The sequence below is a fragment of the Maniola jurtina genome, chromosome 28 (assembly GCF_905333055.1).
Source record: "Maniola jurtina chromosome 28, ilManJurt1.1, whole genome shotgun sequence".
NCBI classification, from domain to species: Eukaryota; Metazoa; Arthropoda; class Insecta; order Lepidoptera; family Nymphalidae; genus Maniola; species Maniola jurtina.
Window position 1 is genome coordinate 1,479,882 of NC_060056.1, and position 21,396 is coordinate 1,501,277.

A 21,396-nucleotide genomic window follows, 5' to 3' on the forward strand; every position below is an offset into this window, starting at 1 on the left:
TGTGTCAAAAGAAGAGCTCAGAACCACAGATTAATAGAGGATCATTAGAGGCATGGACATTTATAAACTGATGATTAGAGGATACTCACAACAAATGAAGATGCATAAAGATAGGAATATAGATCCTTGCATAGATTATCTAGTTACTATACCTATATGGATGCTTGCTTTGAAGCACCTTTGAAGTTTTAACTGTTAGAACCCAGAGCCGTAAAGAAAGCCAGTTAAAAAAAACTGTTTACCAAAGAGTCAAAGTTTCAAAGTCAAACTGTCAAACATAACATTACAAACCTACTCTGTGGTCTCAAAAGATTTGAAAATAGAAAACCCCTGTGAGTTCAAAACAAATGAAAATAAATCATTTAAAATAAATTCGTCTGCCGCCGGTCGGTGTGCTTTGCTAGACAGTAGACACCTCTAATGCAAGTAGAGACGTCTTGTGGTAGACGCCGTGCCAACTTCCTTAACCCTACGGTAATTCAAGAAGTAACCACTTATAAACATAACCTATAAAATTGCACATGTAGTGAATTTTTTGGAAAAATGACCCAAATAAGCATAGACGAAGTCTGTCCGAAGAAGGGAATGTACCCTATGATCATTAACTTCCAAAATGGGTACGTTACAGACCGATTTACTGAACAAGAGTGCATAGTTTTAGAAAACAGTGAAAACAAGTTGCAAACCGTTGCCACGGTAATAGACAAATTAGTTTACGCCGGTGAAGAAAAATCAGAAGAACTGACTAAAACCTTCATTCTTACAAGAAATAAAAAAACGGGTAAGGTCCGTCTAATAGATAGCAGTGTTGTAGATATGAAACCTATTCTAAAAATGAATTCAGAACCAACACAAGCGTTACTCGAAACAAGTAATTTGGAACTGAGCAGAAAATTCGGTTCGAAGAAGCAGAAAAAGCGAATGGAGCAACGAGAAAAGCTTAAGGTTAACGTGGAAACTGTCACGGAACAAATGCAGAATGTAACGAAAACAATATCAAAGGACGAGCTTGATTTATCGTTGTATGACACCCAGAATTCTGATGACTTTTACATACCACCCATTAATCGTGCTGCCACTACAGCTGAAGCGTTATATGATATAGATAGCATATTAACGGAAGAGCAATATGCAAAAATAAACTCCGAGTTGGAGGGCAAAGACTATAAATCTGACTTGGTACCACTCGTGAAAAGCATTGTTGAAAAGAAAAAGTTGTCGCCGAAATTACTCGTGCTAGCTGTCTATGCGAGCTGTCTCGTCCAAATGTACAGTTCAGTTGTGAGAATAATCACGGCAAAAAGTTTCGTGATATGCCCACACTCTGTTACACTTAACGAGTTAATTTTAAAGAACTTCTGTACAACTATCAACGGAAAACGGAACAGACCAATGACTTATAAGGACAGGGCGATGTGCCATGCGATGGTTTTCATTTTACTTATAAGTGGTTTGAAGGTTGACTTTGCTGAACTATGTGAAACTTTCAAACTGTCTGAAAGGAATGCTACGATGAAGATTAGAGTGACGGGTGCAAGTGTCGTTGTATCTGGCAGTAAAAAGACTGCACAGTTGAAATTGCCGTTAAACACTAAGATTCCATTTAGACGAAAAAGTACTAAGTTTTAGTTTTATTTGTTTGTACATAATTATGATAAAAAGGATTTTTTTTTTATTTGATTGAAGATTCTGCGTATCCCTAATTCGCACGAGTGTTAAAAAAGCGTTGCGTTAAAACCCGGCGTTGCGCTGACAATACAAAGTGTGCGTTAAAGCGTTGAACGTGTGAACAGATACTTGGGAATGCATTTGTTCTATTTGAACGCTTTTTTAACGGACGTTAAAAAAGCTCTCGTGCGAATGAGGTCTTAGGCTGAAATCTATAAAGCGCACTTTGACTTTGCTCTGACTTAAGATTGAGTTAAAGCGAGACAGATTTATGTGAGAGATATAGCTCTGTCTCGTTTTAACTCTGTCTTAAGTCTAAGCAAAGGCAGAGCGCGCTCTATAGATCTCACCCTTAGAGTCAAGTGTCGATAAATTAAAATATTTGAGGACCAAGGAAATTTGGAGTTTTATAATTTCTAAATTTTCTCTCTGGTCTGGTGGATTGTTTTAGCTGTGGCTTTTGGATTTATTGTTCATGCAGTGTAAAAACCACATTGTCTTTGAATAATATATTTTTAATAGATTTTAAAGACTAATTTAAATGTATAAAATTGTATTTAAAGTATTTTTCTTGCAAAATATACTTTTCAAGTTTTATTAAGGTTTTTTATTCATGATCATCATCAAAATGAATGCATCACCGATCCATTCTTCGGTGGCTCCTAGTGCTGCAAAATCAAATGTTCATGGGCGGCGGTAACCACTTAACTTCAGGTGACCCGACTGCTCGTTTGCTCACTATATTTAAATTAAAAAGAAAGTTAACCAATCAGTACTGCGATTTAACCATATTAATTAATTGTAGCCTACTGGGTGATTTTTAAAATAAAACTGCATTATAAAGTAGTACAATAATATAATACCTATAGAATGAATACATTTCCTTATGCTAAAATATAAAAGGAGTCCATAGTTAAAATAACAAAAGCAACTTCCAGATTTTAATCCGGAAGTTGTTAGTTGGAACTAGATGGCGTTGTACGGAGTTCAATCACACTACAGTGGACCGCCGGTAATCCGACATGCTATTTTTATTGAATTTACTAAAGACATACAAAATAGAGAGTATTTACAACATAATATAGAATCCTATTATTGGATCTGTAATTTGTCGGATTACAATGTACTCTTTTGTAAAAAAATCCGGGGGTACTCTATAATCAGACAAATTCGATAGTTCGACAATGTCCTACAAAACGTTTGTCGGATTACCGGGGTCCACTGTATACTCTATCCACGAAAAGACGAAGTATTGCGCTCTCTCTGTTACGTGATCCCATACAAATGACAGAGACAAAAAATTAAGCGACATAACCCGCATGTCGCTTAAGCTTTTCTGCGGGCTTTCTTTTCTCTTTTTTAAATAAGTAGGTTGAGGAAATAGTTATTTATCTACGACTTACCAGGCTGCATGGTCTACGACCTTTGCCTTTCCTGAAGGAGATAAAATATACATCATCATCATCATAAAAAAAAATACTTTTTCTCACACCAGTAAGAAAAAGTATTTTTTCTCACTGGTTTTAGGTAGCAAAGGCGCCCTGTTTGAGCTAGAGAGGTGAAAAAGTTCATTATCATACTCTTCTATCTTAATTTTATTGTCATACCCGAGATATTTATCTCGGGTCGAGTGGGTCAAGTGAGCTTGGCCTGATACAACTGAAGGTATAAACGCATTATTGCTTGTTGCGACAGAAGGCGATCCATAGTCCATACTAGTCTATTAATGGTTGCTCGTTTTATTGGTAGTTCGCTGCAAGACCATCTTAAGCGCCATTCACTACGTGGCGCTTACGCGTTTCCGCAAAAAACTAACTTTTTTTTACTCTTCAAGCAAGCAGATAAAAAATCTATATCTACTTACTGTAAAATTGTGTGTCTGTTACCTTTTCATGTCACAGAGAGCTTGCATTGCTTTTTATCCTAAATCCATACGGTCATCATGTATTAGATTAACAAGTGTAAATTAAAAATTTATAACACCCCCGATAAGTGAAGGTTACAGTAACTAGAAAAGAGCTGATAACTTTCAAACGGCTGAACCGATTTTCTTGGATTATAGCTAAAATACTCTCGATCAAGCCACCTTTCAAACAAAAAAAAAAACTAAATTAAAATCGGTTCATTAGTTTAGGAGCTACGATGCCACACTCCACAGACAGATACACAGATAAACACGTCTAACTTATAACACCGCTTTTTTTGGGTTGGGGGTTAAGAAGTATATTATTATGGAGACAAAGCCCCAATTTTATGACCGTATCTCGAAGCGAATTCATCAAACATCTTAATATCATCTTCTTCGACTTTAACATCCATACTTTCATCTGATATTTCAACAGTTTCTACTTTGATATCAGTCGTAGTGCTTTCAGGTTCCATTGCTTCTAATGAATCAACTTTTGAATCATCACTCATCTCTGTAGTGCACAATTCGCTTAGATACAACTTAGTTTGTGATGCATCGAAATTTAACTTATATCTTTGTATAGCGAATTCCAAAGCATTGTAGGAACATTTACACGTTTCGCACTTAAATATTATAGACTCCCGTAAATGCTTTAACTTTAAATAAATCCCAAAGTAAAAGTCGTCATTGAAATTCTTAATGCATTCGTCACAGTCGACGTTGAATACACGCTTTTTGGACCCATAAGTGGCCAACTCATCAACATTAAAATCATTATGAAACTTCTTAATATGTCGCTTAAGAGTTTTGCGTGTACTAAAATCTTTCATGCAAATGATACAACGCGGCAAACTTTTTTTAACTGAGGGTAGATTCGAATGAAACGTTTCAAAGTGTCTACCAAATTGTTCCTGTCCTTTAAACACTAGGTTGCAATCTTGACATTTATAAATTTCATCTTCGGCCAAGTGTTTTGTTGATAAATGTATGTTCAAAGAATCTAAAGAGTCGAATGAAACCGAGCAAAGATCACATGGATGTGTGTTCATATTGAAGGAATGGAGTAGTTTTAGATGTGTTTTACAAGATTTTGCAGATTCGAAACGTTTTTCACAAATATGGCATTGAGGGAACGCTGTTGAATTCGGATGCTTGACTCTAACGTGTTTTCTTAAACTACGCTTTTCTTTGAAAAGAGTTTCACATTCAATGCACTTGTACCTCTGCATTCCCAAATGTGTGTATTCTATATGTCTCCGTATGTTCCTTTTCGATTTAAATTCTTTGTCGCAGTAGTCACATTTGGAACTAGATTTGTTATTGTGAACCACTTTTAAATGTGACGCCAAATAGTATTTGTTGTTGCAAATTTTCTCACACAATTCACACTTCACAGGATCATCTGTGGTGTGTTTTAATTTCAAATGGTGTTTGAGAGATCTCTCGCTGTAGTAAATTCTGTTGCAAATTACGCATTTGTGACAAGATTCTTTCACGTCTTCCGAGGGGGATGTTATTGAATCCGCGATTTGTGCTTGGGGATGGAAGATTCTTGTATGGAACTCCAGACTTGAAACGTCTGTGAATAATTTATCACAATGGCTGCATGTGTTAACGTTTTTCGGTGGAACACATGTTTTTCTGTGTTCTTTAATAGTTTCCTTACTGAAAAACTTTTGGAAGCACACGTTACAAGTCGCCAAACTGTACTCCCTGTCATGTGAATACCTCATGTGGTATTTCAGTTCGTAAACCGTTGGATATGCTTGAATACAATACTCACAAGAGTATATTGGACAATTCTCTTTCATCTTTTTATTTTTCTCCAGTCTCTCCGTCGATTTTAATAAAGATTTCTTGCAATATTCGTAAAAATCTTGAAAACTGTGGGTAGTTTTGATATGCTGCCTCAGCAAGCGCTCTTTATTGTATTGCATATCACAGATTTCACATGAATAATGTTTTGTAGATTCAAATGTGCTGAAAACGAATCGTTTGTGACAAAAAGCGTTATGATTATCAAGATTCTTGCTGTTTATAACTTTATAGCAATATTCACATGTATACTCTTCATTGTTTCCATTAAGATGTACAGATTTCGTGTGTCGTCTTAGACTTTGATTCGACGTGTACTCTTTAGGACAAATGTCGCATTTGAAAATGCCCTTTTCACCATGACTCATTTCCATATGCCGTTTCAGATTTTTATTGTTCGTGTAAACTTTATTACACAGCTGACACTTTATTAGTCCTGTTAACATTCTCTCATGAGATTGTAGGTGTGCTATTAAGCCGTCCCTTTCTCTGAAAGTTCTTAGACAATAATTGCATCTTAGGCATGCTATGGCTGGATTATGTAGTATATTCAAATGTCGTTTCATATTGCGTTCTGTAGTAAAGGTCTTATCACACAAGTGGCAGGAAAATAGTGGGTTTGTTTGCAAATGTACGTTGATCATATGATTGATAATGTTCTGTCGTCTTGTAAAGACTCTTCCACACAGATCGCATTGTGGGAATCCTTGATTGAAGCTGTTGTGGCCACGGCTTAAGTGGAGGGCTAAACCAGTAGGGCTCCCAAATCCCACATCGCAGATTGCGCAGTGGCATGACATGTTTAGATGACAGTTCTCTATGTGAGTGCGAAGGTTGTACTTCCTCGTGAACGAACGGCTGCAGAAGTCACAGATGTAATCTGGATCCGACATTTTTGCTGAAACAATTTTTTCGAAACTATAATATGATACTAATATTATAAATAATATTACAAAAACCAGTCGGTTTTATTGGGCACTGCGAAAACTTGGTACAGTTTTGGTTTGTCCTTCAATCATCATGATCATTGCATAGATATAGCTAAATATACATTAACAGACTAATTAAATAGAATCAGTCTACTTTTTTTAAAATTAAATTAAATTAAAGTATCAACTATTCTCACAAATTAGTTGATACTTTAATTTATTTCTTAAACTGGACCTTTCAAGTAAAGATTTTTATATAAACCTGTGAGGATGATACTGCCATTTTCGCAAATAAAATAACCATAAGCCTACGTTGTCGTATTAGTTTACAAATTGCGAAAAACCAAATTAAATTTGAATTTCGCGGGCAGGCCGGGGTCATGACCCTTAAACTGTTGGGCCGTGAAAAGCTAGCAAACAGACAGACAGATACACTTTCACATTTATAATATTAGTATTGATAATATGAACTAGAAGATAAAAGTATATAAAAAATATATAAACTTACCAGAAAGATAATAGGAATGTGTTTCAATCTAACAAAACTTTGTACCTAGTACCTAGGTACTTAGTATTTGCAGAAAATCATGTCATAATGAGAACTTTTATTTCTTCAAAAGTTTTAACTATGCAATGTAAAAGTACCTGGAACAATTTATTTATTTTTATTTAAACAACTTTATTACTTAACTACTTCGTTCGCGTGGATGTAGGTTTTTAAAATTCCCGTGGGAACTCTTTGATTTTCTGGGATAAAAAGTAGCCTATGTGCTAATCCAGGGTATAATCTATCTCCATTCCAAATATCAGCCCAATCCGTCCAGTAGTTTTTGCGTGAAGGAGTAACAAACATACACACACACTCACACACACACACACACATACAAACTTTCTCCTTTATAATATTAAGTGTGATGTGATACTATGACAAAGAATATAATACAGGATAGACTAAAGTTCAAAGTCCTAGATCCTAGATCTTATCCAGGCAACCCATACTTACGAACTTACAGAACTGTAAGATGGGGAGTTAAAATGCAACTATACAATTAATAGGTATACATAAACATACACTCTAATAGAAACACACTATAACTTATAATATAAACACACTATAACTTATAATATAAACACACTATAACTTATAATATAAATTTTATAACACATAAAAAAAAGCTGTGATAGCCTAGTGATTAGAACGTCCGCCTCGTAATCGGAGGTCGGGGGTTTGATCCCGGGTACGCACCACTCACTTTTCAGTTATGTGCGTTTTAAGCAATTAAATATCACTTGCTTTAACGGTGAAGGAAAACATCGTGAGGAAACCTGCATGCCTGAGAGCTCTCCATGTACTCAAAGGTGTGTGAAGTCTGCCAATCCGCATTGGGCCAGTGTGGCGGACTATGGCCTAAAACCCTTCTCATTCTGAGAGGAGACGCGTACTCAGTAGTGGGGCGGAAATGGGTTGATCATAACACATTTAATATGAAAGGCATGAAGATAGCTACTATGACATAGACATCCGCTAATAAAGAATTTTAGTATATTCAACCCCTAAGAGAGTAAAATAAGGGTTTAACATTAGGGTAGTCCACATGGAAAACAATTATAAGTTATAGTGGAATGAAGAAACTCATATATGAATATGTGTCAGCGACAAACCTAGGTTTGCGCCCGTCTTTAGTCCATTAGACTGATGGGTGCAAACCTAGTCCTGTCACTGTTCGTATATGAAGCTTGAAAACATTGCTTCTCTTTTTGTAGCCATCATATCAAACAAGTTGAGTCGCTTTTTGCATTAAAGTATATACACAATGCACTGTGTATGGGCTTATCTATTAATAATAATAATAAAAAAACCTTAGAATGAAAGTGTGTGAAAATAAAAGTAATGTTGCCTTATCCTTCAAAGTAAATATTACAGATGTAATATGTAATGATGGTTTTAGCGTAACCCACAGTAGGTAAGGGTTTCAACAGAAATCATTAGGTACTTACCTACTCATAAGTCATATTCGGTGGTCATATTACAAAATATTATTAATGGAAAGATATTTAGTAGGAATCCGTTTTCATACTTACTTTGCGTTGGTTTTTGGAAGATTTTCATTTTGTTACATACTTACTAGTTAAATATACTTAGTTATTTTAATATTTCAAGATTTTTAGAGAGTTTTCAGTTTCATTTTCTAAGCAAATTGCAAAGCAAAAATAAACAAGTTTGTTTCCTTTCATTTTTTTTTCAACCAGCCACAGACCAGGAATCCGGAGACAACAGTTTTTTTTACACGGCTCTAGGTATTTGACCTAATCTATGGTTTGAACAAAGAGTATAAAGTATGAGTTTGACCACAGACCAATAACACTTCGGTTAACTAGAATGTGGGGGGGGGCCCCCCCGTTTTATCGAATTATTTAATATTTATATTTTGTTGTTGAGAGTTGAGACTAGAGATGAGATCTTGTTGACTTTGAGATTGTTATAATTATTTATGGATCGTTCTCTGTCTGGTGTTGAGGCCAATGAAAATGATGCCGAGTGCTAACTGATGTTAAAAGCACGTTAAAAGTGAAATGACTTGGTATGGTATTGATTACCTGTTAAATTAAGGAAATGTTCATAATCTAAGATCTAAGGATTACCTAGCTACCTACACTTCAGATACCTAGCTATACTATCTACTTAATGCTTTTATACTTTTTGTTTCCCTCAGCACTAAAACTACACATATAATTGAGAACCTCCTTTTTTTGAAGCAGGTTAAAGATGTTAAAATAGAGAATGAATTGGATTTTACAGAACAACCATAATACAATGATCAAGTGTAACCAGTGGTTAGTGCAATAAGTTGAATGAAACACTAAGATGGAGGAACGAACCCATGAGTCTACATGTGATGCCAACTTCCTCATCAAACCCAAGGAGGAACCGCTAGACGACCTGGTCGCAACAGACAACTGTGGGGATGACACGGGCCTTATTATACCCAAGCAAGAGTCTAACACGAGTCTACACTATGATTTGAATGAACATAAAGTGAACATGGTCATGCCTATCAAGACAGAATTAACTTTAAGTGATGATATGGCTAAACTACGCAGACACTACGAGGCATCTGGACATGGTGTTTCAAACCAGGATGTGGCTACGGAATATGTAATGATAGAGATTAAAGTGAGTTATTTACATTATCTTCAAGAATAAATGATGAAGTAATATATATAGTCAATGCATACAAGTGTAAATTAAAAATTTATAACACCCCCGACAAGTGAACGTTACAGTAACTAGAAAAAAGCTGATAACTTTCAAACGGCTGAACCGATTTTCTTGGATTATAGCTAAGAACACTCTCGATCAAGCCACCTTTCAAACAAAAAAAAACTAAATTCAAATCGGTTCATTAGTTTAGGAGCTACAATGCCACAGACAGACACACAGATACACATGTCAAACTTATAACACCCCTCTTTTTGGGTCGGGGGTTAAAAATAACTGATAAATATGATTACATAGATCTATCAGTATGAGAAGGGTTCCATAGTCCACCACGCTGTCCAAGACGTGTGTATTGGCAGATTTCATGCACCTTTGAGAACATTATGGAGACCTCTCAGGCATGCAGATATCCTCATAATGTTTTCCTTCACTGTTCAAACAAGTAATATTTTAATTTATTAAAAAACACAACACAACACAAAAAAAAAATCTTGAATCTTGAATCTTTGTCTTAAGTGTCTGTCTTGATTGCAGGTAGAGCAAGTGACTAATAATGTGGACGTGGACAGCATGCCGGTACACGGTGAGTGCTGTGTATCATCATCTTTGTTCTGTATCCATCGCCGGTGCAGTACCGCCTCAGGGCGGCTCGGATATGTCCTCACGAGGCATGTATGAACCTGCGCGTCGGGTTCAAAGGTTCAGTTGTAGCGAGCCAATTATTATGGCAGCAATACCCATATGCTTACGTGTTCTTCTCGGGGGTCACCAGAATATGTAGCAGCGAATGTTACTGATAAATGAAATGCTGCTTACATATTTACACTTTGTATTATATGAACAATTATTTACAATATGGCTGTAGTTATGATAAAAACTGTGGTATAAAACGAGGGCCGGAGCTTGATGCTAGACCGAGGTGTTGCGGTCTTGATGTTTTTAAGGTGAATTGGTGAATTAGTTGCCCGGGGTTCGTCGTTCGTTTGAATCGTTCCTTATTTGAATTGTGTTCTAAGTGGCAGCTGCAAAGTGCAATGTTTTCTTCGCAGTTGCCAGTCTTAAAAGAGGCCGCATGCCTCTACATGATCTCTTAGAATGAGGATTTAAGCCTAGTACAGATTAGCAGGCTTCACACACATTTGAGAACTCTGATGACCTCTAGCGCAGTGGTAAGCACTGTGATCTTACTAGTGGGAGGTCCTGGGTTCGATTCCCAGGGTGTGGAATTTTATAATTTCTAGCTGACGCCCGCGACTTCGTCCGCGCGGATTTACGTTTTTCAAAATCCCGTGGGAACTTTTTGATTTTCCGGGATAAAAAGTAGCCTATGTGTTAATCCAGGGTGTAATCTACTCCATTCCAAATTTGAGCCAAATCCGTCCAGTAGTTTTTGCGTGATTGAGTAACAAACATACACACACACACACATACACACAAACTTTCGCCTTTACAATGTTAGTGTGATTTAATGTCTGGTGGGAGGCTTTGGACGTGGCTAGTTACCACCCTACCGGCAAAGCAGTACCGCTAAGCCTTTTTGGTACAATGCTGTGTTGTAACCAAAGGGGTATGAGTTAAATAAAAAACTGCCATACCTTTTCCAGGTTAACCCGCTTACATCTTAGACGGCATCATCACTTACCACCGGGTGAGATTGCAGTCAATGGCTAACTTGTATCTAAATAAAAAAATATCATTTATTTTACTTTTTAAGGGGTTTAAAAAAAAAAATCTTCATGTATTTTTTATCTTACAGATGATCCTTTGCTGAAAGAATGTACACCAAGCCAAGAAAACCCTGCTGAGAAAAAGGAACTTACCTCTTGCGATGTATGCGACAAACAATTCAAAGACGAAACCGATTTAAATCTCCATATAAAGACTCACACTGTAGAAAAACCATATCGTTGTAACCTATGCCCTAAAGAATATACCGAAAAAAGTAGTCTTACCTACCACTTAAGGACACATTTCGGTGAAAAGCCCTTTTATTGTGAAGTATGTGATAAAAGATTTACTCAAAAAAGTACTCTGACAGACCACACAAGGACTCACACTGGTGAAAAACCATACAGTTGTGATGTGTGCCAGAAAAAGTTCTCAAAGAAAAATAATTTGAAACAGCACTTGAGAACTCACACTGGTCAAAAACCATTTTCTTGTGGCATTTGTCAAGGTAAATTTACAGAGAAGAGTAGTCTGACAACGCATTTGAGGACACACACAGGTGAAACACCGTACGCTTGCGATCAGTGCCCTACAAAGTTCAGTGATAGAACCAGTTTGAATTATCATGTGAGAACTCACACTGGTGAAAAACCATATGCTTGTACTCAATGCCCGATGAAATATACTGATCGGAGCAGCCTTAGCTATCACATGAAGAGCCACAGTGGAGACAAACCCTTTGCGTGTGAGATATGCCCAATGAAGTATAAAGATAAGAGGAGTTTAGGCTACCACATACGAAGTCACTCAGGACGTAAGCTGTTTTCTTGTGCTGGGTGTGAGAAGGCATATACTACGAAAAGCAATTTGGTTAGGCACATGATCACTCATAGTGGAACGTAAACATGGAGTCTCCCCATCGACGGCGCACTACTGAGCACGGATCTCCTCTCAGAATGGTTTGGCCATAGTCTGTCATGCTGGCCAGTACATTGGCAGACTTCACACACCTTGGAAACATTATGAAGAACTCAGGCATGCAGGTTTCTTCATTGTAAATGTCGAAAAAATCTCCACCATCGACGGCTCACTACTGAGCACGTGTCTGTCAGAATGAGAAGGGTTTAGCCATAGTCCACCACGCTGGCCAAGTGTACATTGGCAGACTTCACACACCTTGGAAACATTATGAAGAACTCAGGCACACAGGTTTCTCCATGATTCTTGCTTGTGAGCAATGCCTGATGAAGTATAAAGATAAGAGGAGTTTAGGCTACCACATACGAAGTCACTCAGGATGTAAGCTGTTTTCTTGTGCTGGGTGTGAGAAGGCATATACCACGAAAAGCAATTTGGTCAGGCACATGATCACTCATAGTGGAACGTAAACATGGAGTCTCCCCATCGACGGCGCACTACTGAGCACGGATCTCCTCTCAGAATGGTTTGGCCATAGTCTGTCATGCTGGCCAAGAGTACATTGGCAGACTTCACACACCTTGGAAACATTATGAAGAACTCAGGCATGCAGGTTTCTTCATTGTAAATGTCGAAAAAATCTCCACCATCGACGGCTCACTACTGAGCACGTGTCTGTCAGAATGAGAAGGGTTTAGCCATAGTCCACCACGCTGGCCAAGTGTACATTGGCAGACTTCACACACCTTGGAAACATTATGAAGAACTCAGGCACACAGGTTTCTCCATGATTCTTGCTTGTGAGCAATGCCTGATGAAGTATAAAGATAAGAGGAGTTTAGGCTACCACATACGAAGTCACTCAGGATGTAAGCTGTTTTCTTGTGCTGGGTGTGAGAAGGCATATACCACGAAAAGCAATTTGGTCAGGCACATGATCACTCATAGTGGAACGTAAACATAGAATTGTGAATGTCGAAGAAAATCTCACCATCGACGGCTCACTACTGAGCACAGGTCTCCTCACAGTATGAGAAGGGTTTGGCCATTTGTGACGCGCGGCGTCGCTACTATAGAATGGAAGGTGTCTCGGCTGCTGTCGGTGGCGATCGGACGGGGCGAGCAGTGACGCGGGTAAAACGGGAGTTAGTGCAATTCTAGATGCCTAGACGCCTACTCTAGATGTCTATGCACACTCTAGGTGGCCATGCAAATCTAGATGGCTATGAACTGTCAAGATGGCTACGCGCGAGAGGAGCAGTGTTTGTTTTTGTAAAATTCAGTTGGAACTTTTGGATAATTCTTGTACAAAGCAGACAGTGTGTGATTCAATAAATTATCGATTGTAAACCCTAAGCAGTGCGTGTTTTAATACATTGTTATTAAAACGTTCGTTATACAAAATATATTTATTAAAATTATGATAAATTGTTTTTATGATTACAATTTTCTCTCAATTATAGTGCTAACAATAATCTGGCTTTAATTCTTTCTTGCCTGAGAACTCAAATTCAAAAAATATTTTTATTCAATTATTATAGCTTTTATAAGTACTTTTGAATCGTCAAATGCATCTACCGGAATGGCTTTCCTACCGAGAAGAACCAGCAAGAAACTCGGCGGTTGCTCATTTCAAAGATTTGAACTACAGTGGACCCGCGGTAATCCGACAAACGTTTTGCAGGACATTGTCGAACTATCGAATTTGTCGGATTACAGAGTACTGCCTGACCCCCCATAGTTCGGATTTTTTTACAAAAGAGTACCTTGTAATCCGACAAATTACAGATGCAATGAAGATTCTATATGTTATACATACTCTGAAGTACAAATCATACTTTACTATGTATGTCAAATTTAATAAATTCAATAATAATAGACATGTCGGATTACAGGGGGTGCCGGATTACCGGGGGTCCACTGTACTTTCTTTATTTCCAAATCTATCTCAAATAGTTTGTGAGACTCTTTTCTTTCTTCCCTGGCAAAGGTCAATTGTAGTGCTAATGCTTTTATTTTAGTCCTCTATAAGTCTTCCATTGTTCTTGACAAAATTATGATAAACAAGAGGATGCCCGCGACTTCGTCCGCGTGGATTTAGGCGCACTAAACGGGTCTAACCGCGAAATTCAAATTTAATTTAGTTTTTCGCAATTTGTAAATTAATACGACAAAGTAGGCATAGGGCATTCGAATTCCGACAATGGCAGTATTATCTTCACCGGATTACATAAAAATCTTTACTTGAAAGTGTTCAGTTCAAGAAATTAGTCAAAATAATGAGTTACCCATTAGTTCATACTATAACTAATTTCTTAAACTGGACCCTTTTAAATAAAGATTTTTGTATAAACCTGTAAAGATGATACTGCCATTGGCGCATTAAAATGCCATATAAGCCTACTTTGTGGTATTAGTTTACAAATTGGGAAAAACCAAATTAAATTTGAATTTCGCGGGCAGACCCGTCTCATGCCCCTTAAGGTAGAAATAACAAGGGGATCCAATAAAACACTGAATACTTGATTTTTATACGTTTAACCACATATTTTACACACACTTGTATTTACAACTAGCTGATGCCCGCGACTTCGTTCACGTGGATGTAGGTTTTATAAAATTTCCGTGAGAACTCTTTGATTTTCCGGGATAAAAAGTAGCCTATGTGCTAATCCAGGGTATAATCTATCTCCATTCTAAATTTCAGCCCAATCCGTCCAGTAGTTTTTGCGTGAAGGAGTAACAAACATACACACACACACACACATACAAACTTTCTCCTTTATAATATTATTAGTGTGATTAGTGTGAAGTGTGATGCACATACTTGTACACACTTGTATTTACAATTTGTACAATTTTTTACATGTATGTAGATTGTAGGTGCTTAAAAGGAGAATGGCGAATTCCATGGAGTTTCAGACCCAAACTAACAGAACCGTGAGCCTCAAGCCCACATTCACGAATCAAACTTCTCATGCTTGTTCTAGTAAACCAGTCTAACAAAAAACTTCATCAAAGTCTATCAAATAAAGTTGGGAGAAAAAAGATATTCACTTTTATTGCCATGTAACGGTTATTTATTTATAATGAGTGCTTGTGAATAATTATATTTTTGATCCCCATCTTTTAAAAGTGTCAGGCTTAGGTACACAGAAAATTACTCTGAAAAATATTATTACCTTTCTACCATCGCACTACCAAGCATCGTCAAGGTCTGCATGCGTACGTAGTCGAAATTCCCCGAACACGTACGAAACGATTTGCTTCCTCTTTCCTAATTCGAACCGCTAGGATATGGAACGCCCTTCCGTCGTCAGTTTTCCCTTCCACCTATAATATGGGTACCTTCAAGTCAAGAGTGAATAGGCAACTTCTAGGCAAGCGCGCTCCATCTTAGGGTGCATCATAACTTGCTGGCAGGTCTGATTGCAGCCAAGCGCTAGTCTATATAATTAAAAAAAAAAAAAAAAAAACTGAATCTGAACGGTTTTTAAAAATGCTGGGTCCAAATTCGCCAATCTCCTTTTACTAAAGATTTTTTAATCCATCTGCGGCTGATACACTAACAAAAAATCACCAGCAAATCCATCAAACTCGTTTGACATAGGTTGGTCCTACACCGCTTCTTCACTGAGCGAGACAAAAACAATTTTTCATAGCAAACTATAGTTCTTGCAATTCACGAAGGCAAGTGAACTTTTTTCTCTCTCGTCTGGCTTTACAAAGATTAGCCAATGTCAAGTTTGTAGTTATTTGTAACAAGTTAGGGAAACTATACAAGTATGGACCCCGTCTGTGCCGGCGCTCGCCGACACACGCACGGCACCCCCTTAGAGCGCTTTCCAGTCAGTTTTAACAAAAAAAAAACACTCCAAAAAGGCAGAGCACGCCCGCCAGCTAACACCGACACAGCGAACTTTACTTGTGGTTACGTTGTTTACATTGGCATTGTGTAAGTGTGCGTGCATGTCGGACCAATCAGTCGCGAGCAAGCGCTCGTACACGCACACATTTAGTGTACACTAGCCGATGCCCGCGACTTCGCCCGCGTGAATTTAGGTTTTTTGAAATCCCGTGGGAACTCTTTGATTTTCCGGGATAAAAAGTAGCCTATGTGCTAATCCAGGATATTATCTATCTCCATTCTGAATTTCAGCCAAATCCGTCCAGTGGTTTTTGAGTGAAGGAGTAACAAACATACACACACACACACACACATACAAACTTTCGCCTTTATAATATTAGTGTGATTACTTATACCGATACGACTTCAACACAAGCAAGAGCCACTCGCCTTCGTGAATTGTAATAGAAAAAAAGTTGAAAAAACTATAACCCGACTACGAAAAAATGAGACAACTTGAACCCGACTTGGTAGTAAAATAAACTAAAAAGAAAGAAACAAGATAGGTGCTTAGTGCTCTATCGTCTCGAGTAAGATTCAATACGAATGCCGTGGTCGTGCGTTGTCGACAGCGTAGGTATTTCTTATCCTTGATTGACGGCATTCCCAATGATTTTATTTGTCTACCAAGTTAGAATATTTTCTTTTTGCTGTCTACCTAGTTTCCGACAAGTTCGACCTCGTGTTTTCTTCATCGCCCGCGTAACCTCTACAAATTGGTGCCTAACGTGGGCTGGTCCAACTCCTCTACAATGTAAATTTCTTCTTACAAACGTAAGAATAATGGTTGCTCCCCCATATCAGTTTTGATGTGTATAGTGGTTAAATAGTTATTTTGTGTAAAGTCCTTCTGATGAACGACACGAAAATTTGGATTTTCATCATTATGAGTTCTCGTGTGCCTCGCTAAATCGCTTTTCATTGTAAATTTCCTCTGACAATCGTCGCAAGAATATAGTCGGTCACCTGAATGAGTTTTTAGGTGATTGGTTAAACAAGTTTTCAATGTAAACTTCCTCTGACAAACGTTGCAAGAATACGGCTGTTCACCCGTATGAGTTCTCATGTGCACAGTTAGACCGTCTGTTGAAGTAAATTTCTTTTTACAAACTTTACAAGAGTATGGTTGTTCTGCGTGAGTTTTCAAGTGGCTAGTTAAATTACCTTTATAGGCAAAGTTCTTCTGACAAATATCACAAGGAAACGGTTTCTCCCCAGTGTGAACTCTCATGTGACACTTTATAATACTTTTCGTTGTAAATTTCTTCTGGCAAATGCCGCAAGAATATGGCTGGTCACCCATATGAAGTCTCACGTGCAAAGTTAAACTACCTTTTCGTGTAAATGTTTTCTGGCAAATGAGACATGAATACAGATGATCTGATGAACTATGAGTTTTCAAGTGCACACTTAAATTAGCTCTTTGACGAAATTTCTTCTGACAAATGTAACAAGAATATGGTCTTTCATTTGTATGCATTCTCAGGTGATCATTCAAACAAGTTTTCCATGTGAATTTCCTCTGACAGATCTCGCAAGAATACGGTTTCTCACCCGTGTGAAGTCTCATGTGCGTGAGCACACTGTTTTTTGATGCAAATTTTTTTTTACAAACTTTGCAAAAGTATGGCTGCGTGTGAGCTCTCACGTGATTCTTTAAAATACTTCTCCGCGTAAATTTCTTCGGACAAACGATGCAAGAATATGGTCGGTCACCCGTATGAGTTCTCATGTGCATAGTTAAATTGCCTGTTTGTGTAAATGTCTTTTTACAAACTTTACAAGAATACGGTCGCTCACCAGAATGAGTTCTCAGGTGATTAGGTAAACTACTTTTCCATGTAAACTTCCTCTGGCAAATGTCGCAGGAATACGGTCGGTCACCCGTATGAGTTCTCATGTGCGTAGCTAAATAGCAGTTTGATTTAAATGTCTTTTTACAAACGTGACATGAATATGGTATGTCGCCAGTGTGAGTGATCATATAGCCAACTAAACTTCTTTTAAGTTTAAATTGTTTCTCGTAATCATTGCTAGAGTAATGTCCCTTTTTCTCAGCAGCTCTAACGTTTTGACTCGGCGTACGTTTCTTCAGAAGAGGAGCAACTGGAAAAAAAAAAATTAAATTGGAGCAAACGCAGTTGTTAATTACAGTAGAGGCAGAGTGAGAGTGAGGGATCTCTCGGTTTTGGTCCTGAATCGACGTCTGTCAAATATTAGACTAGACGTGACGTGAAATAAAATAAAAAAACCGGCCAAGGGCGAGTCAGACTCGCGCACTGAGGGTTCCGTACTCCGGTATTTTTTCCGACATTTTGCACGATGAATCAAAAACTATTATGCAAAAAAAAAAAAAAAACTGTTTTAGAATGTACAGGTAAAGCCCTTTCATATGATACCCCACTTGGTGTAGTTATCTTATTTTGAAAATTGTTTCTGAAACTGAAAAACTATTTCAGTCCAATCCGTCCAGTAGTTTTTGCGTGAAGGAGTAACAAACATACACACACACACACACATACAAACTTTCTCCTTTATGATATTAGTCTGATAGTTTTTGATTTATTGTGCAAAATGTGGGAAAAAAAGTCCCGAGTACGGAACCTTCGGTGCGCGACACTGACTCGCATTTGGCTGGCTTTTTATGCCGAAAGGAGGCCCGTGCTCAGTAGTAGGCCGCCGATAGGTTGACTATGAATGCAGTGAGGCGGCACTTACCATGTTTAGGCACTCTGGCCGAGTCCATGGTCACGTCGTCACGCCGCTCGCGCTGCAACAAACACAACTAGTGATAAAAATATCTATAACTCGTGCGCATTAACATGGCACCTGGCTCGAAAACAACCCTCCTCCCACTTCCCCGCGCGATGCCCCGCTATCGCCGTGCCGCTACTGGTCTCGCACGGCGCGGCGGCACGGCGAGAGCGGGACATGGCGCTTGGAAGTGGGAGGAGGGTTGTTTTCGAGCCAGGTGCCATGTTAATGCGCACGAGTTATAAGTCTTTGTCTGTGTTGGCGTTTGCTGGCGCGCGTGCTGTGCCTTTTTGGACTGTTTTTTTTTTTTTGTTGGAAATGGCCGGTTTTTGTGTGATGGAACTGACTGGGAGGCGCTCTGGAGGGGCGCCGCGCGTGTGACGGCGGGCGCCGGCGCAGACAATGTCCATACTTATACATATAGTTTCCCTAACTTGTAAATAACTACAAACTTGACATTGGCTAATCAGTGTAAAGCCAGATGAGAGAGAGAAAAAAAATCCAAAGGTTATTCAAACTTTTCAATATTCCTGGCAATTTTGGCAACACTGACAGAAAATTTCCCAAAGTTGCCAGATTTTTTAATGTTTTATTCAAGTTAGTCCTTGACTGCAATCTCAGCTGGTTGTAAGTGATGATGCAGTCTAAGATGGAAGCGGGCTAACCTGGAAGGGGTATGGCAGTTTTTGTTAAACCCATACACCTTTGGTTTCTACACTGCATCGTATTGGAACTTTTGGAATTTTCTGGAAGGATGGTGACTAGCCACGGCCGAAGCCTCCAACCAGACTTTTCAATATTCTTGGCAATATTGACAGAACATTTCCCAAACATGCCAGATTTTTTCAAGTGTAAATTTTGTGGCTCCGTATCTTCAGGAAAAAAATGAACCTGGTTTCCTCAGTGTTTTAATTGCTTAAACGGCATATAACTCTGAAAAGTTAAGACATGCGTACGCGCGCATATGCGCAAACTCAAACCCCAACCTTCTGAATATGAGCGGATGTCTTAACCACTGGGCTACGACCAGTTCACAGAATGTAGCTGTATGTTCCGTCAGGCAGTTAGTTTCTCTTGTTATTTATACAGGTATAGTCCCTTTTGAGGGGAAAAAGGACTCTACCTAAAAGGAATCCTTATAGGATCACTTTGTTGTCTGTCTATCTATCTGTGAAGAAAGCCTATAGGGTACTTCCCGTTGACCTAGAATAATGAAATTTGGCAGTTAGGTAGGCTGCACTTGGCCAGTGTGGTAGACCCTTCTCATTCTTAGACAAGATCCATTCTTATTAGTGAGACAGTGATGGGTTATTTTTTTTATTTTTTACTAGCCGATGCCCGCGACTTCGCCCGCGTGGATTTAGGTTTTTTGAAATCCCGCGGGAACTCTTTGATTTTCCGGGATAAAAAGTAGTCTATGTGCTAATCCAGGATATTATCTATATCCATTCTCAATTTCAGTCAAATCCGTCCAGTAGTTTTTGCGTGAAGGAGTAACAAACATACACACACACACACACACACATACAAACTTTCGCCTTTATAATATTAGTGTGATTTACCATAGTGCACAAGAATTCCTTAAAATCTATATCTCGCCAAACTGCGCAGTTTGTTGGCGAGTTGGCGCTCATAAATGATTAGTATAGCTATAAGTAGATAACTCACTTTAATCTCTTCTACTGTGTCCATGTGCACATCCTTGTCTGATGCAACTCCATGTTCAGATGACTCGTAATGTCTGCGTATTTGAGCGATATTAGCACATAAAGTTAGTTCAGTTTTGATAGGCATGACCATGTCCACATTTTGTTCACTCAAACCATTGTCTAGGTGAGGACTTGTGTTGGACAGCTCTTCCTTTGGTATATTATCGCCCTTGTCATCCTCACAGTCGTCTAGCAATTCCTCCTTGGGTTCTATGAGGTAGTCGGTATCATATGTGGACTTGTGGGTCAGTTCCTCCATCTTGGAGTTTTAAGTTCAACCGACAACCAGCAACCAGAATAAATATAATCAGTATGTATGTACCTGCGTGCGGTGCTAAACAAATCACCAACCAAAAACGGAAAAACATGAAAAACACCAACCAGAACAGTAAACAAAGATACAGATCACAGAGCAGAAAATAGAAAATCAGATTCCTATTTTTTTTTTTAACTGACTTTGGGGTTTATTGCTTTGGGTTCTTGATGTAGGTATATCCGATTGCACTCGGATGACGGATCACGTCAGCGGTATAAACTAGCTTCGAAGGCATAGGTACGGTCGTTTCATTGCACTCGCGCGTACCTACATATCATATACCTATAGTAGATAATCTATGGTTCTACTACCCCTTAGACAACAAATCGTAGAAAGAGCATCCACCACACAGATCAGACACCCATCGATATACTATAGTATAAAAGAATAGTACGAGGGTAATAAGTGGGTAATAATATTCTGTGATAGTACGTCCATGCACGCAGGCATGCAGACACCCTGATTTGTTTGGCACAGTTTGGCAACTTTTCCAAGCGTTTTACAAGGTTTTAGTTGTCTACGATTTGGCTACAACAAAGAGAATAATATAATCATTCACCACAGAGTAAATACCATAGATTAG

At 38.4% G+C, this 21,396-nt stretch overlaps 3 protein-coding genes across 4 annotated transcripts; 1 reads left to right on the top strand and 2 right to left on the bottom strand.

Annotated features, from left to right (window-relative positions):
• The first annotated feature begins 295 nt into the window (after nucleotides 1–295).
• LOC123879297 lies at nucleotides 296–12,389 on the top strand. Its single transcript, XM_045926940.1, has 4 exons — nucleotides 296–1,628; nucleotides 9,181–9,496; nucleotides 10,076–10,124; nucleotides 11,298–12,389. Exons 1-4 carry the CDS (start codon nucleotides 544–546, stop codon nucleotides 12,110–12,112), a joined length of 2,265 nt encoding a protein of 754 aa, XP_045782896.1. The 5' UTR covers nucleotides 296–543; the 3' UTR covers nucleotides 12,113–12,389.
• LOC123879667 (zinc finger protein 808-like) lies at nucleotides 3,792–8,592 on the bottom strand. Of its 2 annotated transcripts, XM_045927521.1 has the most exons (3): nucleotides 8,404–8,592; nucleotides 6,830–6,966; nucleotides 3,792–6,290 (listed from the first exon to the last, which is right to left on the bottom strand). In XM_045927521.1, exon 3 carries the CDS (start codon nucleotides 6,283–6,285, stop codon nucleotides 3,898–3,900), a length of 2,388 nt encoding a protein of 795 aa, XP_045783477.1. In that variant the 5' UTR covers nucleotides 6,286–6,290; nucleotides 6,830–6,966; nucleotides 8,404–8,592; the 3' UTR covers nucleotides 3,792–3,897. The 2 variants fall into 2 exon arrangements, with proteins under 2 accessions (XP_045783477.1, XP_045783476.1); XM_045927520.1 differs by lacking the exon at nucleotides 6,830–6,966.
• Nucleotides 12,390–16,580: 4,191 nt separating the features above from the next.
• On the bottom strand, nucleotides 16,581–20,912 carry LOC123879683 (gastrula zinc finger protein XlCGF57.1-like). The gene is made up of 3 exons (XM_045927556.1): nucleotides 20,457–20,912; nucleotides 18,753–18,804; nucleotides 16,581–18,140 (listed from the first exon to the last, which is right to left on the bottom strand). Exons 1-3 carry the CDS (start codon nucleotides 20,754–20,756, stop codon nucleotides 16,801–16,803), a joined length of 1,692 nt encoding a protein of 563 aa, XP_045783512.1. The 5' UTR covers nucleotides 20,757–20,912; the 3' UTR covers nucleotides 16,581–16,800.
• Nucleotides 20,913–21,396: the final 484 nt, after the last annotated feature.

What these genes read in the sequence shown, in the direction of transcription:
- LOC123879667 (XM_045927520.1), bottom strand. Translation starts at nt 8,431, where the DNA reads ATGAAAATCTTCCAAAAACCAACGCAAA. An exon ending in CTTCCAAAAACCAACGCAAA is followed by an intron (nt 6,291 to 8,403) that starts GTAAGTATGAAA and finishes AAATTGTTTCAG; the next exon opens with CAAAAATGTCGGATCCAGAT.
- LOC123879683 (XM_045927556.1), bottom strand. Translation starts at nt 20,756, where the DNA reads ATGGAGGAACTGACCCACAAGTCCACATATGATACCGACTACCTCATA. An exon ending in ACACAGTAGAAGAGATTAAA is followed by an intron (nt 18,805 to 20,456) that starts GTGAGTTATCTA and finishes TGTTTGTTGCAG; the next exon opens with CGCGAGCGGCGTGACGACGT. An exon ending in GGCCAGAGTGCCTAAACATG is followed by an intron (nt 18,141 to 18,752) that starts GTAAGTGCCGCC and finishes TTTTTTTTCCAG; the next exon opens with TTGCTCCTCTTCTGAAGAAA.
- LOC123879297 (XM_045926940.1), top strand. Translation starts at nt 544, where the DNA reads ATGACCCAAATAAGCATAGACGAAGTCTGTCCGAAGAAGGGAATGTAC. An exon ending in CGAAAAAGTACTAAGTTTTA is followed by an intron (nt 1,629 to 9,180) that starts GTTTTATTTGTT and finishes AGTTGAATGAAA; the next exon opens with CACTAAGATGGAGGAACGAA. An exon ending in GGACAGCATGCCGGTACACG is followed by an intron (nt 10,125 to 11,297) that starts GTGAGTGCTGTG and finishes TTTATCTTACAG; the next exon opens with ATGATCCTTTGCTGAAAGAA.